Genomic DNA, 19,886 nt, shown 5'->3' with positions numbered 1-19,886 from the left:
ATTCATTATTTGCATGTGTTATAGTAATCAATAAATCTCTCGTTGCTTCTTAAATGAATAGTCTACTGTATAGTAAGCTGAAGTTTTTATATTGCTGGAGATTATATTTTTGGAATGAAAAAAATATAGTGAAAAGCACTTTCTAGCCAAAGGACATCGCGATGCCGTTAACGATATAAAATTTTCTCCCGACGGTCATTATTTAGCGAGCGCTTCCCACGACACAACAATTAAAATATGGCAGACAGAGACTGGCGCATGTGCAATGATACTAGACGACTCTGTAGGGGCTGTCAAGAGACTGTGTTACTCACCTCTAGAATGTCACATGATGAGTATATCAGGTCCAGGAAATTTTGTGAGAGTGTGGAACACAACATCTTATGTGGTAGAGAAGGTCTTGGAAGCTGACAATGGTAGAGAGATTCAGGTATATATCCTGCAATAAACACGTAAATTACTACTTCTGTAATGTTGATATTTAATGCCGAGAAAAATGGTGGAATCTAAACGCAAAATTCAAAGTTTTTGCTTATGTGTTTCATATGCGAAAAAACAGATGACAAATTTAGTGAACTTTATTTTACAGAACATAGCTATAACACAAGACGGAATGGTAGTTATTGGGCTGTTTGAAGACAACAAAATCACACTTTGGGCTACGATGACAGATAATTGTGTGCCTAAACGAAGGTTTGTAAAAATGAAATGATTTATTGAGGTTTTGAGGCACTCGTTCCGACATTCAATCAAAAAGACATGATCGTAAAACTGACGTTTTTGAAGAACTGATCAACCAGTGCAGTAAGACTACGAGTTAAACAGAAAAAGCATTTAGAAGACTTTAATTGATTATTATATACGAGTATTGTAACTGGATTTAAGAGAAATTACATCGGGATTTCCAGTGCAGTAAGAATACGAGTTAAGCAAAAAAGCATATATAGTCCAGTAGATTTATGGTTGAACCTTGAACTAATTCCCACAAAAGCTCACTCTTCAAAAATATCTTTCTTTTCATGTACAGAACAACATATTAAAAGTCCCACATGATCTGAGGCCGGCAACTTCGTAAAATAATGTTTTCTGTGAAATTATGACATGAAAACGAGGCTATAAACAAAATTACAAAATAACACTGCTTTGACCTAACGAATATCATATTTGATTATATAAATCTGCAGCGTGGCTATTAAAAATCATGTTAAGTCTTCAACGACCGAAAGGTCCTGTACCGTGAAATGTACCATGCCCGTCGATAGTTCGGAGATTATGGTCGAGGTTATCCAAACCATACTGTGTAAACTCACCATTATAATCCGGGATTAGTCCCTTGGCTTACGGCTGCATTTCGTTTGAATGAGAGGACTTCTTCATATGACGAACAGAAACCAGCATGATTAAGCGTGTCTATTAAAAAACGCGAGGCAAAGCTGTGATGGAGTAAAACACCCATTCCAATCTGTAAAGGTGCAAGCAAAGCATGATGACGAGTTGACTGCATAATCTCTTGACCAACAAAAGCTACTTTCCGAGAAGTGTCTTTTCCTGAAAACAGTTGATTAAGAAGAAGCTGAAGTGTTGGGGGTAAGAATTCAAGATTTTTGTCAATGTCACTGTCGATTAACGGATATATGTCGCTTGGTGTTTCAATACATTTTATGTCACTACGTAAAAGTTTTGCTGCTGCTCTTATAACATTCAGTTTCTCATCTTCAGGATTGGAATTTTCTTTCTGCTGCATGTGGAATTCCTCTAGTATAGACGTAGCAGTTCTTCTGAATGTCACAATACTTGGCATGCCTGGTTGATTTGTGATAATCACATTATCCCCAAAGTGCTCTAGAATCTTTTCTTTCATGTAGCGGTTGCTATATGTGGTACTATCAGTCGCGGACTCCGCCAAATACTCCTCCATCTTTTATTAAATCTAATACAGTAACTTGGTCATCAATGTTTTCTAAATATTGAGCTACCTTTAAAATGCATCGTTGGCAGTGTTGTTGATTGGTCGTCCTGATTTGCGCTTTTGAGCGGTGATTGGTCATTAAATGGTGCTGGAATTCTCATTTTGTCCTGAAGTTTGTACTGCATAGATGATGATACATTGCGTCAGCTGCCGGTAGGTCATGCACACTTTGGATCCTTGATTTTACGGACTTGGCCCAGTCATCGCATCTCACTTTGCAAGCGTTCAAGATAGTGTCTTGAATGTCCATAGTCCTAACAGTGCAAACAACACGCCCCCTTTTGCGCTCTTGTTCTTGATTAATTTCATTTCCGCAAAACAAGCAATCTCTTCTGAAATCGAACTGAACTGAACTTTGTGAGCGAAGGGTTCTTGGTACGGGATGACGCTCTTCCTTCTGACGTAGCGATTTAGAAATATATGATGGATTTGTGTATCGTTTCCTACATGCTATGTGAACGCTGTCACCTTTACGGACGTCAACTGTATCGCCTCTTTCTTTACTAGCTCGGTTTATACCATCTATTCCTTTAGATGTTAGAGCCACCCTTTGTTCACAATTGATTCTTTACATATTGCACAGTACTGACGCAGAATTTGATCCATCCTATAATGATTCACAAGCAAAATAGTGTTCGACAACACAAAAAAGCCTGGTTTTATTTACTGGTTTATGCGATATTTTACAGCCCTAATGTATCTATGGCTTTGAACGCGGTATTATAATGCAAACATTGTATTTGGTAATTATAAATGTAAACATTGTATTTTGTAAATTGTAAAATGTAATAGCAATTAAATAATACATTCATAAACTCATTGTCTTCAAGTTATCTATTTTGCTTACCTTGAGGAGAACAAAGAAACGTCACATTTTGATGCCAATAATGAGCCAAAGCTTCAATTTGAAGTATTGAAAGGGAAGTCACATTAAATATAATAAATATCCATCTAAACACGTGCAAAATATACGTAAACAAACGTACTTCAAACACGCGTTTGTCTAAAACTACCAAGTCAGCGAAAATTAGTACCCAAAACAGCAAGATCAGCATTTTGACGTAAATAAAGGACAAAATATTAATTAATTTACAAAATATCATTATCCACTTGTTTTAATCTATAATATTTATATTTGTGCTTTACTAAGTGTTCTAAAAGGATAAAATCTAAAACATTAATTTTGAGCCTCGTTTCCATGTCGCTCAGATTTTCAATCCAAATGCCTCAAATAAAACGTAATTTACACGATGTTGCCGTGCTAGGATTTTGTGGGACTTTCAATATGTTGCAAAGGGATATCAAATATACCAAAATCAGTTGGAATTTCTTTTGTGGAAATATGTTCAAGGTTAGAGTGTTTTTGGTCGTAGATTGACTGGACTAATAGAAGACTTTAATTGATTATTATATGGCAAGCGTCACTTCCGGAAACATGGCGCGCTTTGATTGGCTGAGAAACATTTTTGCCAGTCCATTATTTTCCCGTAATCGACCATGGTCCGAAACACATAGTTTTACTGTCAAATGTGAACAAACTTCGTAAAGCAGAGCAAAACGCAAAATAAACGAAACAAAAAACTACTTACGAATGTGATTCGAAGGAAAAACACTTGGAACAGTTAAACTATCCAGACGATACAATTTGAAACGATTAATTTTTTATGGACGAAAACTAGAAAAGTGAAAGCCAACCCGTAAAAACAGCAAGGACGTGAATATAAGACCTTTGTCTTTTCTATAAACCTCCCTACGGGCTCGGTCTGTACTAGAAGACATCAGTCCGATATTTCTCCATAAAGACCTCAAGCTCGGTTATTAAGGGCTTAGTATTGTAACTGGATTTCAGGGAAATTACATCGGGATTTCGGGGTGACTATGGTTGAATTCGAGGGAGCTAGTTAAGTAGCAGAATTTTGGGCTCATACAATTATCTTTAAGTACTCGCACGCCCTATTTAAATCTCACCTTGTCTTGAAGCAAAGGAAACAGTTGGAGTTACCCAAAAAAATATGCAAACAATGGCAGCAAATATATTAGATAATCACAGCGAATATATAAATGACTCTGTTCAGTATAGAGTCACTCATTATTCAAAAATATGACGACTATAGACTAAAAAACAGTCGATATGTAAAAGAAAAACCTCAAAGCGCAGCAACAGCTGTCATATATACTCAATACACACTTATCATCGTATCAAACATTTAAATGTCAGTACACTTTCACGATACTTAAAATTTATCTTTATATTCGGTACCGTCTTTAAGTTACAGCATTCTTTATTAACCTCTTCTACAAAACGCTTTCAAAGCCTCGGTAAAAGTACATTACTTACACGTTTGTAATTGAAAACAGCAGCGTGCTTCTGTGTCCCATCCTCGTCATTATTGAAACCCAAAATGAAGTATTCGACTGCATGGCGTAAACTTTAATTATTGTACTCACAGATTACCAATTGGCGAATTATCAAAGTCATTGTATCTCTTAATTCTCAAGTGAAGGTAGTTATTGTTTAGCAATGCTAGAGAGCATGAACACTTCTGCTTTATACAATACATATGCATAAAGAATTGTTAATGAGTTCAATAGAGTTATTAATATGAAATTCAGCAGTATTATTCTATTGAAATGCTGTCACTGTTTGCTTATTGATGGGTTGCAACCATCCTCCTGAGAGTAAGAGAACAATGGAATGCTGGCGATGTTGGATGAAATTAGCATTGTAAATAAGGAAAATCCTTTGTTAAAATCATCCAACATGGCGAGTATGACGTAGCTTGCTACCCAAGAATTGCTTTGATTACCCTACGTTTTAACTTTCCTTCACTTTCGATGAATTTGAGACATGCACTCCTATATATATAGAGAGAGCATGAAAAAATACTGAAAAGTGTATTGGTGAGTAAAGCCTAGGCCACACTATCGTCCATATCGACGAAAATCAGAACGAAAACTGCCGCAACGAAAATTTTGAACGAAAACTCGACGAAAATTTCGTTTTCGTGCATATCAGAAGAGTTGAACTTTTGACCTTTTTCGTTCACGAAAACGCATACTATTGGCTAATAATATCAGACTTTGTACTCAAACATGGCGGAGTGGCAAGAGGTTTTGATAAATCAGGTCTAATAGACTTTCTAAGATGTGTGCCAACTTTAGTGATGTGAGGTCTAATTAAATCCAAAATGTAGTCAAAATTTGTCGTCGTCATTCGCAAGTATTTTATGTGTCATTTTCATTGTTAGGCTCTCGTAATTCTTTAATCAAGATGTTAAATAGTCCAAGACGATCACGTCGTTTATTAATTGGATGAATCCAGTATCGACGTTTGCTGTTGCTTGTTTTCAACTTTAAAAGCAGTAACTTTTTCTTAAGAAGAAGTAATCTTTTCTTTAGAGATCGCCATTTTTCTAATCCGTCAAAATGCCGCTTGCTTATTGGCCAAAAGTTTTGACTTTGCAAACATGCTTGTAATTTTTCGTCGTGTCTGGCATGCATTTCGTGCACGAATTTTGTTTCGTTTTCGTTTTCGTCAATATAGACGATAGTGTGGCCCAGGCTTAAAGGCAGTAATTTTTAAAAATAATTTTAGTATCGAGTAGGATTTTCTGCATGCTGTTGTTAATACGACTTGATCCTTTCTTACATCGCAAAATAAAGTTAATAAACTTATCAATATTAATATTAAAGAATGCAAAAGTCGACCCTACCTCAGAAATGTATTTTATTTCACATACAGAACAACTCCTCACATAAAAGGTGTTACGACAATTGCTCTGCATGACGATAGCAATGAATGGTGCATCGCAACCGCTGATAGAGATGGAGTCATCAATATTTGGAATTAAACGTTTGGAAATAAGATATTTCGTTCAAACAACAAAATCTGAAATGAAACCAAGAAACATCTAGGAGTGGAAAATAACCTCCGAATAACATTATGAACATGCTTAAATTTATGAAGGCTAAAAATCACTAAAGGCTGCTTCTTAGCATACACATATAGTAATTGATGTAACTCTAATATGCATGGCATAATTTGACCTTTCAAGTATAGTTTTATTTGTTGCGTTGTAACGTTACATAAGTTGAAAGAAATAGGAAAAAAGTTATTAAAATATTTATTTCGAATACAACAAAAAACGAATGAAGAAAAAGTAGAAGAACAATCCAATCAATTAAAACTTACCTGTTTCAACACTGATAAGTGATTCTCAAACATTCGTCGTAACTTCAATATTTTACGAGATAGGATCTGCATATGCGCGAAGGTATTTCTACACTCTTCCTGCGTACTTGAGAAAAGCCTATCGCAAATGATCTCGGGGTCTGATGGGCGGAAGCTTTTTACGTATTTGCATCCCCATGTAGGATAGCGAGGGGCTGAAATCTCCACCGAAACGTTAACATGCAGCGTTCTAGTGCCTTACGCTTAAGAAGGTATCGGAAAGCATGGACTGAATACGGGGTTTTTTTCTTTGGAATTTTATATTTGGTTTATCTCATAAAACAAACTAGAACATTCAAGGATACTGCAAAGGTTCAAAATACTTCTGCCTCTTTGACTTAGAATTTAAACCAACTCTAAACATGTTTATACGTTTTTTACATGTTATCTTTTACAATGTAACTTTCTTATGACTCTCTCGTGACGAGCGAGAGCCTCCTCTTAAATATAACTTTCTCATCATGAATAAAAGCATCCATGGGCTTCATGAAAAAAAGGGATTATCTACTTTTTTATAATAGTTTTTACAAAGATAATTTTTAACAAGCTAGGCAATTTGTATCGTTTAAATTGAGCCTCGCTTTCAACCCTTATGTTATAAAATTTTGATTTACTTGGATAGTAAATTTCTTTTTACCTTACAATATTTTCATGATTCAATCTAGAAAGGAACTTCTCTTCTCGAGCAATTTTGTGATTTAACAGAACACTTGTCTGATTCAAATAAATTCTTTTGATCGCATAGAGATAGCCGTCCAATTTATTATGTACCTAAGCGTATATAAAGCATTTTCAAATCACGTACAAAATTTCTTTCACATGAATAATTTACCGTCTATTTAAAGGATGTATGTAATAAAAAGTTACCTTCACAACTGAAGCAAACCCTCCTGTCATTAACATCCCAAATGTTATGCAGCACAAATGTAACTTTGACGACAAACTGCATAGACCAACTCTTGAACACTGTTCTCGATACTGTAAATAATCATTACGAAATGTTGATTAAATATTCTGAAGTAATTATCTATGAAATAAATTTACATAGATGATGCAAATTATTTTTTGATTCGGTGGAAGTGATGTGCCATAGGAAGCAGAGATGATGAGTCAGCACGGGCGACAAGTTAGTAATATAAGTAATTAACAATTTAACAGTTGCACGTAGCACATGTCGTCATGGAGCAAGAAATGACACTCAACTGTTATTGGTTAGTTTCAGTACATTTAGTCGCAAATAGCAATGTACTACAAATTATGTAACAACAACGTAAAATTCAGTAAGAGTGAAAAATTCTCTGATAAAATGTCTGCAAAAAATTTCATACGTTTCCCTCCTCGCTATATGATGAAGTATAATTGTAGAAATTGGAAAACTCAAAAGCCTTCTCGTGGCTTAGCAGCTTAGCTCTAAATTTAAAACGGCTGAAGTTGAAGACGAAACGTCGACAGTAATCACCCTTACCATTACTTTCGCGATGGCCGTGTTGAAAAATCATAGCTACGTCTGTCATGCTTATTATAAAAAGCTGACGTCAGTCAGAGTTAAGTTGACTCTGAAGATGAGTACCGCCAAGGTTGTCGAATCGTCAGTCTACATCAATACCAACAGTCCTTCTCAGGACTCTACTAACCTGGACGATCTTCATCCACAAACATGTTACGATACTCCCAGGGTTCAACCATTCACTTTATTACTGTTTTGTGTTAGTGAACTGTCATTTTTTTGGTGAAACTTGCCGACATTGTGAAAATATTAGCCTGTTAAGACCAATACATACGTCGAAGACACGCGATATCAATGACTATCGCACACGTGATGACAAACATTGCCTACAGCTGTGAATCGAGGTAAATATTTGGATAAATCAATTCTAAAAGAAGCGTTAAGTGATTTCTAGGCAGCTGATGATGTATAAACAATTGACAAGCTTGAAATCGTCAGCTTGCAACGTACCACTTACAGGTCATAAAATTGCCGTGTTTTCCTAACTTATTTTAATTGCATTATTGCCTCCGTGGAGAATATTAATTACGTACGCACTCTCCAAAAACTCGTTTAATGTACTACTTAAATAAATACTACAGCATCAATATTGTTGCCAATGAAGTGCCAGGCAGGAAACGGATTCTCAATATAAATATTAGAGTCCAACAAATAATTTTAAACATAGTCATAAACAATTTGGTTTTATGAAAGTTATTAAAGAGTGACGTTTCGTCTTTACTCAAGACATCTAGTTAGTCTGAAGACACCTAATTAGTCAAGACACATTTTACTCAAGACACCTAATTAGTCTGAAGATGTCTTGAGTAAAGACGAAACGTCACTCTTTTAATAAATTTCATAAAACCAAATTGTTTATGACTATGTTTAAAATTATTTGTTGGGCTCTAATATTTATATTGAGAACTACAGCATCAACTAATTTCGTTGATAGCGACGACTTTGTCAAATGACATCAATTTTAATTCTTGTGTTTTGATGGATATATATTTCTTTAATGCAAGACTTTTTGTCTTATTTAGATGTCCTTGAAAACATCAAATATACGTGGGTAGTATACATTATGCGCATGGCATTTGGCAAAATATCAAGGCAACTAATTAGAATGCGCATTATATACGTAATACGAAAGTTATATAACAATTGCCAGAGTAGTTAGGAAAAGTTTAAGTCAAGTGTCACATTTCCGTAACAAAGTCGAAAGAAACAGGAAAAAATTTATCAAACAATTTATTTAGAAATATAACTAATAAGAAATGAGGAAAAGTAGAAGAACAATCCAATAAGTTAAAACTTATCAATTTCACCTGTAATAAGTGACTTTATGGTTAACACACTTGATGTTTGTACATTCGATGAATTTTTCACAAGAGATTAATTTAACACATTTTATTTTAACACATTGCGTAATTCGCTGAAAATCTCTACGTGCTTGACATTAAATTTTTAAGATCTATTTTACCTACAACATCGATGAAATTAAATTGACATTAAAACTTCAAATCTAAACATTTATGCACCGAACGATATGACTGTAGTACTTTGAGAACATAGAGATGTTAGCAATAGAAAATTACTTCCTCAATCTCAAAGCAAACTAACACATTCCTTAATAACAATTTTATTCTACATCATATATTTCTTTGTTGGGTATTTTTCCGGCAAAGGGGAAGCGCGCGCCGCCGCTTCGCCCATCACCCTAAATCCGCCCCCGTCATATTACACCCCCTAAATTTCCATTAAAAAGTAATTTAGTTTCAGGTATCATTGACTGAGGAATTACTCCAAAGTTAGTTAAAGATTTAAGTAAAATGTTTTGAACCTCGATTGTTTGCATGGAGAATTCTTCAAACTTATTGGCAAAACATCAAGCTAAATCGCTTTCATTTAACAATCACATTTTCGATATTGTGCATGAAAAATTCTAGTTTTCAGTTCACATTCACGTTACTTAGCAAAAAATAATTCGAAACTGACCACAATAGTAAAACCACAATGCGAAACCGAACTGTTATGATAAATAATTACATGCACATAAGCAACCATTTTCATTGTTTAGTTAACGTCACAATACTAACTAAAACGTGACTAAAGATAACCTCAATTAACTTGCCTAGCGCATATCATGTATGATAATGTATGATATAATGTTGTACACCAAACATATGTACTCCAAGATTTTAACATAATTATCGAATCCAATGAAAAACAGATTAGTAGCTACATCATAAAATAATGTATGATTACAACAAAACGAACCGTCTTTTAAAAGACTATTTAGAGCTAATGGTAAATTTTACTTGACTTGCCACGGCATTTTCACATGATTACAAGTTAAGAATGAAAGGGTTTTAAAATAAAATAAAGATATTTGCACAGACAGATTTCTTTATATAGACACAATGCCTTTCCCCATAGTAATAACACCAGGTACTATACACCACTAACCACTATACCACCAAACTCTATTTAGAAAACAAAAATGTAACAAATTACATGAACATACTGTGAATGAAGCTTGAGTGAATAATGTATTTCTGTAATGAAAAAAATCAGGTAGCCACACATGTTTTTCGAAAAGATTTTATGTTTTGGACTGAATGCTTTCAAAAACATTATGAAAATTTCCGTCGAAACTGATTTGCGGTTAGCACACAAAAACACATCATCCTTATTCTGACAGCGCATTTCGGAGGCAAGGAAGAACTTTCACTCCTTTCGAACAAACTGGAAGATTCCAGGTAGCAAAAAGTAGAGCAAATAAATAGAACCGACGCTTGGAGATTCATTCATACTTAGTACTCGGCTGCACATACAAGAACAGCTGAAGACTGTCAAAAAATAGCAAACCAAAGAAAATCGAAATTATTGTGAGAAATCGTTCGCTCGCTCATATTGGAAAAAGAAAAGCAATGGGTGAGTCAGAACTACAGTTGTTGTAAAATTATCGGCAGTTTATATATTGGTAAATGTAATGATTTCTTCAGCGAATACTTTTTTAAAACAATAAAAATGGAGCACATGAATTTAAAATCTTACAAAAAAAAACTGACAAAAATTATCTCACAGTAGGGCGGAGCTCTGATCTCATGCAATACTGAATGATAATTAATTTGCAGTAACTCTAACATAAGCCAATATGCGTCATAAGATCTAATCAAGTTAGCTTGCTATTAATAAAAACAGTGCCGGACCGGGGTACGTCAAAAAATAAATTACTGCAGCTCCTTTTACAATATATTTACAAGTTTACAAACATTTTAGATGCAAGTGCATTGGTAAACTTATATTCATTAGAAATTCCGAACCAATAGTGTTTTTGAACGTATTTTTCGAATATAAAATCGAATTGAGCTATATAACTTTATTTTGCCGAACGCTGAGTCCGCTTATGATTTAAGAACAAATTTTGTCGGCAAAAAATATTTGGAACTTTAACATACATAGACGTTTTCCGCCGTTCAAACAAGGATGACGTTATTACAAAAACTCTCTATACAAAGAGATATTGAAACAATGACGCAAAAAACGTCATTTGCTGTAATGAGTGCGTGACTAACAATGTACGTATTGTATAAAAATACCTATTTTACAAAGTGTTATAAAGTCTTTATTTTCAATGACTAATATTACGTACACATTTACACAATATCTCATCAGATAAGTAAATACGAAAGTATACATACACATAACAATACAAAATTTGCATCTACAGCAAAAGATTATCTCGGGAAGATAAAACGACAAATTTGTCTTGATTTAGAGTAAAATTTGACGATTCTACTAAAATACTTGTCTGTTTAGCCCACTTGCCTTTGTGAGTACAAATTCGAGCAAAAAACTTTTGGCAAGATATAGCATATGACATTAAACGCGCATAGGTGCAGTTAGAGCATGAGTCAGTACAGACAATTTCGTCATCGCCTGTTTAAACGTACTTCGCATACAATTGTAATTGCTGTAATTTCATCAGCGATACCTTCCAACTGATTTGATACATTCCAACTGATTCGATACACTCCAACTGATTTGATACATTCCAACTGATTTCATACATTTCAACTGATTTTATACATTCGGATTCCAACTGATTTTATACAATACAAATGATTTACAACACTACCTATTCATAAATAGTTGTAGTTGTTGTAATTCAGGTGATACTTACTAGTATCAAATTTGATCATTTATCGTACAAGAATTCGAAAGTAAAGATGAACTGCCATCGCCGATAATCGTTCACGTGTAAATTTCTTATGTTGTAAATGTTGTAAGAGTTGGACAAGTTCAACTTCTAGAACAGCTCCCGATTTGTCTGCGATTAAATTACAACAATTACAACAATGACAACGCGCGTTTACTTATAGTTGTAATTGCTGCAAACGTTCATCACGGATCGAATTACAACAATTACAACTATATGTGAACTAGGCTTTATGGTAAAGTTGGTGCCGATCGTTCACACGAAATCTTGGACGAAAACATTCAAAATTTAAAATATTTTACGAGTAAAGCTAAACTATCTTTTCAAAGCATTTCTATAATGCCAGAGACAAATTTAGCTCCTAATATGGTTTGAATTACTGAATGGGAATACCATAGTCGCTCACGAAACACAAAGCAACCAATATGTGTCCTTATAATAAACCAGCATGACAGCAGTCGTGGGCGAATATATTATTTTCATTGTCTGTAATGTACAGGTCAATGCATATCAAAGACATACTGCAATAAATAACTAAAATAAGCAATGATATCGAAACATTAAAAAGGGAAAAACCATCGAGTATTTATGTGTAGATCTGATTAGTTACATGGAAAACTTTACTTTAGTAAAATACAAAACTTCTTCTAACAGCAAGCCGTCAAAAGGAGACTTTTGACAGCAAGCGGTCAAAAGGAGACCACTCACAGCAAGCGGTCAAAGGAGACTGAGTTCTGACAGCAAGCGGTCAAAGGAGACTACTCAGTCTATTCTTCGGCAAACGACAAAATGAATATCAAATGCTTATGAACAGACATGAAAACCAGGTCGTATGCACAAGCTTAACCACATAGTGGTAAATAATATCTTACGGTGCCCGACAGTGATTGTTTAATATTATACACGATTTATATATGAGTAAAATATCCTGCAGTCTCAGTTTGCTTTCGGTCTCAAAAAAATCCCTTAAACTACGAAAGAGAGTTGTGCAAGAAGTTAATATTTTTAACCGCTGCATACAAACAGAAACAATCGCTTTAACAATGGAAAAATATGAAGATGTATAACCGGAATATTATTTATGTAATAATGGCCACCGGCGTACATCGATAATATAATAACTAATTATCATATTACAAAACGATGCTAATATGTAGTATTTGATTGTATATATTGAATAAGTTGTAAATAAATCAACACTGAACAACTGACAGAGCAAGACCCAAAAGATAGCATGAAAGAATTAACGACATTGACTTACTGACGTTAACTTTTGGGTCGCGTTTATAACAGGTTAACCGCAGTAAGTCCTTCACAGCTATGTACGTATTTTGGTGTTTGCTTACTGTAAAAACAATATCCATTAGGAAACCAACAATGATATCGTGTTAAAAAACTTACAGAGCATGACCATGCAACTCTTGAGATGGCTAGGCTACCGCTTAACAGTTAATAGATTGTCACTTTGTCGTTTGCAAGAGCTCAAATGCTTTGCTTTGCTGTCTTTTGTCTTCAATTTAAGAAAATATTTTAATTCTTGCTTTGATTAGCGTATTTGTCGTGGTGATTGACAATTGAGTAGTTCTTCAAAGAACAGTTGAACACCAAAATGAGGATATTACATAAAATTAAAATGACACGATGCATTTCGGCAAACTGCAGCATAATTTTATAACTATCTTCATTTCAGTTTTCTACAGTTCTTAAGAACTACTTAAATTGTCGTTCACCATGACAAATATGTTAATCACAGCAAAATTAAAGTTCGTGACCACAATAAAGTCTTTGTTTTATAAAAAATGTAATTTCCTAAAACGTCATTGGAACTCATGCAATTGCCTCAATTCAAATCTGACTTTGCAATATTGTGCAGTCACTTTAAACTCTTCCATACAGGCTATATACACAGTAATAGATTTCTGAAATGTGATTTCCTACAACATCATTGGAATTAAAGTGCGTCAAAGCTGACTTTGCAATATTTTGAGAGCAATGAGCTGCCTGAATTACTTATTACTTATTTCCAAAACAGACGAGTTGTTTTTTATAGTAACTAACTAATTTGCAATTCTATATAGCTATCAAATAATTTTATGTTCTCAAACAAGTCATGGAGTTCATCTTTTGAACAAAGAATGCAATATTGTCAAAAAATAATACATATCCAATCGTTTTAGCTGTAGTAATGAAAACAATGATATAAATGTAGCTTTAAAATTTTGTAACATGCAAATAGTTAAATGGATATATAGCCACCGTAGCACACCATAACCCATGACAAACAAAATTATCAAAATCTACAACAAGCGCTACAATGCGTGTTTGCTCTTCCTATTTTAAAAATATAGCCACGTAAACAATTTGACACATCTTTGTTGCCCGGCTATATAAAACAATCAAAAGAAAAATTACCCCGGAATTTGCCAGCAGCAAATCAACAATTACATCTCAATTAAATAGCTATGTAACTTGGCATTTCGACAATTCATTCTACCTGTAAATTCTTCCCATTTCATATTACTCACAAAACATGATAAATTGATAATTCAGTAATGTTTACGTCAAAATATAATGTGCCGACGTAGGATCGTTTAATTGAGAGACATGATTAACAGTGTAAATATTTACTTTTAAAAGTTGAGAGGATAGGCCAGCCTGACCATAGTGCAGAATATGAGAGAATAATGAGAGAATAATTATGCTATGGGCCCACGCTTTCAGATTCTTCTTTATGATTTGAATTTTACAGTAACTTAATTAAGATAAGCAAACAATGGTTTAAGAGTAAGAAATCTTAACATTTCAAGTGCCAGTTTATAAATTAATAACGACATAAAATACTTCAATATAAAACTGGTTGATTACAGAGATTTGATGAGTCATCTTCAATGGTTCAGGGATGAATAAACATGGATTGTATAGTAAATAAACAATTAAATGAGAGTACCTACATAATGATTACATATGAATGACATTCCGTTCAAATATATTCATAGTACTTATCAAAATATAGGATGTCTTTGAAGACTAATTTCCATCTCAATTGTGGTTAAAATCTTAAATTTTGAGGTTTATAAAACCATGCTATTGAAATTAGAGAGTATAAAAGACTTTTAGAACTCATCATTTATAAAAGCGAAGCTAAGTTGTGAATTATAAGAGAGACATTGTACAAGATATCTTTGAGAAATCAGCTTGTAAAAACAGAAGAAATGGGTGAGCAATGCATGTCTATTAATGATGGAGAAAATGCATCAATTTAGTCTTCAAAAAACATAATGAATGAATTTCTAATAAATATACAGTTAAAGATACTCTCATTTGTGATGAAAAATTTGTTTGATGACATAATTCTACGATTAACGAATTCATTTTATTAATAATAAAATTGAGTGATTTACTGAAACACAATACACCATAACCCAACACCCCTTGTATTTTTTCACGATAAAATAAATGCTTCATAAAATGAGCAGTTCTCGTGCGCAGTAATGAGCATTAAACGATGAATTTTCTGAAAAACAATCTTTGTCTTTTTTAGGTATCTTTAACAACTTCAAATATACATGCATAATATGTGTGGTGTTCATGAACAAGAATGTGCATAGTAAAACAGAGAACAAGACTACTAACAATAAACCAGGTACAAAAACAAATAATGATTTGAATCACGATGAAAAAAAGTTAACGTTAATATTCATTTTCTATATTTATAGTCCTCAAGCAAGAAGTTGTCTCAATTTATAATGAAAACTTCACTGACATTCCCAAGGACAGGGAGCCATATTATGTTAAAGTTCAACGATGTATCATCGATAAAGATAATGTTCCTACATGTTCATTATGTTGGCCCCAACCTATGACATTGACAGAAGTCGAGATTGTCGTTCCTGATTTAAAAAACTACACAAAATTTTATAAATATATTGTATATAATCACACTTCTTGTTACTGGGAAAAGACCTTAACAGTTTTGAACTTTAATCTACACATGACTCTATCTTCAAACGAAAGTAAGGACTTCTGTATTTAATTAAAATTTAAACTGAGATCTAAATTTGAAACTCTTTTCCTTTTGTGTTTACAGTTAACGAAACAGAATTTACAACAAAAGTAAAATACAATCCACCAAACGTGAGAACATGTAATGACTATTGCAAGCATCCACAACCTCGTTTTCATCTGCACAGTGAATATACAAAGGTTCTTTTAATATCTCTTTATCCCATTCACTCAATGCTTGCCTGGTTGCAAAGCAACAGAGAAAATGAAGATTGTCAAAAAAAAAACCCTCGATGGTTCATTCTCGTTTGAAGTCATTAAAGAACATATATCTTGCAGTCTCTGGAACAATAAAGTCCATAAAAGTAGCATACGCAGTGATCCAGGTAAGAAATTTTCAATCATGATTGAAAAATTTAACCAAAAAGCGTACTGTGTGTAATTAGATGTGCACAACTTTTGAGAAAAATTGCAAAATAATCATGTTTTACGATTTGCTTCATGATCTTATTTCCATAAAATTTCTACAGAAAGTCGACCCCAGGTGCTAAATAAAGGGTTATTTGTTTACATCACATCACCTAAATTGATGTTAGTTGCCTTCATTCTCTCGACTGTCCTCATCTCAATACTCATTCTGGACTGTAATCTGTGTCATCGTAAGAAAGGAATAATGTATTCGATAAAGAGTTGTGGAAAGAATGAAGAGTGTAAAGACTGCGTAAGAAGACAGCAGACTATGATAGAAATGGTTTAAGTATCAGTAGTTTTGTGTCACATTTCTGCTAAAACGAAGACATGAATGAATAAAGCATCTGAAACCAGGCCCATCGGAAGCTGTGGGGTTTGGGCAGGCTGCAACCCCTTCAGTAATTTTTCCCCAATTTCCCAAGATCTTCTAGGAGAAAGTCACATACCGTAGAGTCTCGAAATAATAAGCTGCCCGGGCTATTTCAATTTTAAAAAGGTGGCTAGTTTAATGGTGCGGTTACTTTCAGTGGAAGGATATTTCGAGACTCTAAGATATTTGAATTTTCAGACCCCCATTCTTACTTAGAGCTTCCGACGGCGGTGAAAACAAGAAATGGCTGAACATTGTGTTGTGCGACAAGATGAATGACGTACAATTGTTTTCAGCAGAAACTGTGATCGTAATATTTTAATAATTTGATAATATTCTAAAAGCTGTATAACATTTGCACTAATTTCTGCCAAATCAACATTCATACTAGATATTTTTAATTAAATTAAATTTTCTTTATTGATATTAAACTGGAATTCATGATTATTAGTGAATGTGTTGAAAGTTGACGTGTTCTGAGAGCAGTAATATGGGCAAGTTTTGTTGTTGCATATTCTAGCAACTTTTTGCTCATCTTGCTCATCTTGTGGGCATCCACTGAAGGAGGTTTTTAAAAGCCTTTTTTCCTCGTAAACCAGAATATTAAGACCAAAGGAATGATCAAGTCAGTTGGCAGATCATCATTTCAAGAGCTTTCCTTTTCAGTGATAAGTTTATGGATTAGGCTGACTATTATAACAAAGAACGTCCAATTAGATTAGAAAAGTAAATTTAGTAAAGTCAAAAGAACCAGTTGAAACTTTGGTTACCTTTCATGCACGAGAATGTGTTTATATAACCGCGTTTTCTTTTCTTTGATTGTGGACTAAATCAAGCATGAATAGACTACTTTAAGTACAAAGAGTAAATAGATAAAATCTTGGATAATAACTGAACCAAATGCAATAATGACCAAATCAATTCAAGTGTTTTAGGGAACAAACAACTTTTTATTTGCAAAGGTAGTGTCAAGAAAATCGTTATTTTGTAGATAAAACGTTTGTTACTTGCACCGCAATTAACGTAGCCGATATTCCGTCTTATGTCCAGCGTATCAGTGGCGTGCGTCACGAAGCCAGAGTAGGGCCCTGGGACCAATGGGAAAATACTGGCCCTTCTTAAAAATATTAGCTATTGCGCAACAGAAAATTATTTAATAAGAATCATAACTATCTTCTCCTTTCTCTTTTGAGTTATAAATATCATATTTTCCTTCGTAAATTATTTAATTATATGTTTAAAAGATAGTTATATTGAGTTTTATTGAAGTTGATTTAAATTTTATATAAATGGTTGGTCATTAAATAAATAGATCAGTAGCTAAATCATTGCTAATTTTATGCTGATTACCAAAGAATAACACGTGCAAAATGTTAATATGGCAGACGATTTTTAAATTCTTTGCAATTCAAAAATAAAGCAAAGGAATAGACCGTTTCTGCCCTCAACGAATTAATAAATGACACAAAAGAATGACGCCGAATCATCAAACAAATTTAACTTTGTTGCATTTTTAAAACGTTGTATAAAACGTCAAACTCACTTGACCTGTCTCGCATTGAAGGAGAAAAAGTCGTTTAACTGTCTCAATTCAGAGATTTTCCTGAAGAGCTACACAGTATTTTGACTAAATTGATCAGTGACAAATGACTTAGGAATGTATCTTAAGTTGCCAATCACAACAAATGATAACCACAAGCAAGTTAAGAATTATTAATTATGTCGCGTATTATTCATTATTTGCATGTGTTATAGCAATCAATAAACCTTTCGTTGCTTTTTAATTTGATAATAAGCTGAAGTTTTAATATTGCAGGAGATTATATTTTAGGAATGAAAAAAACAAAATAGTGAAAAGCACTTTCTAGCCAAAGTGAATTAAAAAAAATTAATACTTGTTTTAATGCAAATTGCCACCACTAAAACGTTACAATCGGGAACAACTGAATACATGAGTATCCTCTCCCTCCCCTTCCCAATTTACTGTTCTGTAGACGGTCCTGCTTTCACGTATTAAACTTGGTATCCAAGGATAGTGCAAAGTGTTAAAATATGCTCTCATATTCTTCCTGTAATTAGCAAATAATTAAGTCAAGTGTAACGAAGGAAAACACTTGGAAAACAGTTAAACCATCCAAACGATACAATTTGAAACGATTAATTTTTAAAGACGAAAACTAGAAAAGTGAAAGCCAACCCGTAAAACAACAAGGACGAGAAAGAAGGCAAGCTTTGTTTCAGGTGAAATTATGCCATGTAATAATCTTTTTCATAACCTCACTTTCTCAGTCTTTACTGAGAAATATCAGACCTTTGTCTTTTTCTACAAACCTTGCCCTACGGGCTCGGTCTGTACAAGAAGACATCAGTCCGATATTTCTCCGAAAAGACCTCGCGCTCAGTTATTAAGGGCTTAATATTGTAACTGGATTTCAGGGAAATTACATCGGGATTTCGGGGTGACTATGGTTGAATTCGAGGGAGCTAGTTAAGTAGCAGAATTTTGGGCTCATACAATTATTTTACTCGCACGCCATATTTAAATCTCACCTTGTCTTGAAGCAAAAGAAACAGTTGGGGTTACTCAGATAATATGCAAACAATGACAGCAAATATATTAGATAATCACAGCGAATATATAAATGACTCTGTTCAGTATAGAGTCACTCATTATTCAAAAATATGAAGACTATAGACTAAAAAACAGTCGATATGTAAAAGAAAAACCTCAAAACGCAGCAACAGCTGTCATATATACTCAATACACACTTATCATCGTATCAAACATTTAAATGTCAGTACACTTTCACGATACTTAAAATTTATCTTTATGTTCGGTACCTTCTTTAAGTTACAGCATTCTTTATTAACGTCTTCTACAAAACGCTTTCAAAGCCTCGGTAAAAGTACATTACTTACACGTTTGTAATTGAAAACAGCAGCGTGCTTCTGTGTCCCATCCTCGTCATTATTGAAACCCAAAATGAAGCATTCGACTGCATTGCGTAAACTTTAATTATTGTACTCACAGATTACCAATTGGCGAATTATCAAAGTCATTGTATCTCTTAATTCTCAAGTGAAGGTAGTTATTGTTTAGCAATGCTAGAGAGCATGAACACTTCTGCTTTA

The 19,886-nt window shown here is 33.8% G+C and overlaps 2 protein-coding genes and 1 long non-coding RNA gene across 3 annotated transcripts; 2 read left to right on the top strand and 1 right to left on the bottom strand.

Moving 5' to 3' along the window:
• The first annotated feature begins 136 nt into the window (after positions 1–136).
• Positions 137–6,115, top strand: LOC124435579 (pre-mRNA-splicing factor PRP46-like). The gene is made up of 3 exons (XM_046985589.1): positions 137–430; positions 590–693; positions 5,712–6,115. Exons 1-3 carry the CDS (start codon positions 266–268, stop codon positions 5,818–5,820), a joined length of 378 nt encoding a protein of 125 aa, XP_046841545.1. The 5' UTR covers positions 137–265; the 3' UTR covers positions 5,821–6,115.
• A 385-nt stretch (positions 6,116–6,500) lies between these two features.
• Positions 6,501–19,886, bottom strand: LOC124435600. Its single transcript, XR_006945075.1, has 3 exons — positions 19,674–19,886; positions 7,068–7,178; positions 6,501–6,971 (listed from the first exon to the last, which is right to left on the bottom strand). It is a non-coding gene; the product is annotated as an uncharacterized LOC124435600 (long non-coding RNA).
• LOC124435571 lies at positions 10,287–16,670 on the top strand. The gene is made up of 5 exons (XM_046985578.1): positions 10,287–10,623; positions 15,453–15,554; positions 15,628–15,924; positions 15,999–16,299; positions 16,444–16,670. Exons 1-4 carry the CDS (start codon positions 10,620–10,622, stop codon positions 16,223–16,225), a joined length of 630 nt encoding a protein of 209 aa, XP_046841534.1. The 5' UTR covers positions 10,287–10,619; the 3' UTR covers positions 16,226–16,299; positions 16,444–16,670.

This window comes from Xenia sp. Carnegie-2017, unplaced genomic scaffold (genome assembly GCF_021976095.1).
Source record: "Xenia sp. Carnegie-2017 unplaced genomic scaffold, XeniaSp_v1 HiC_scaffold_14, whole genome shotgun sequence".
NCBI classification, from domain to species: domain Eukaryota; kingdom Metazoa; phylum Cnidaria; class Anthozoa; order Malacalcyonacea; family Xeniidae; genus Xenia; species Xenia sp. Carnegie-2017.
Note: the sequence above shows the minus strand (reverse complement) of the source record. Positions and strands in the feature narration are given on the sequence as shown.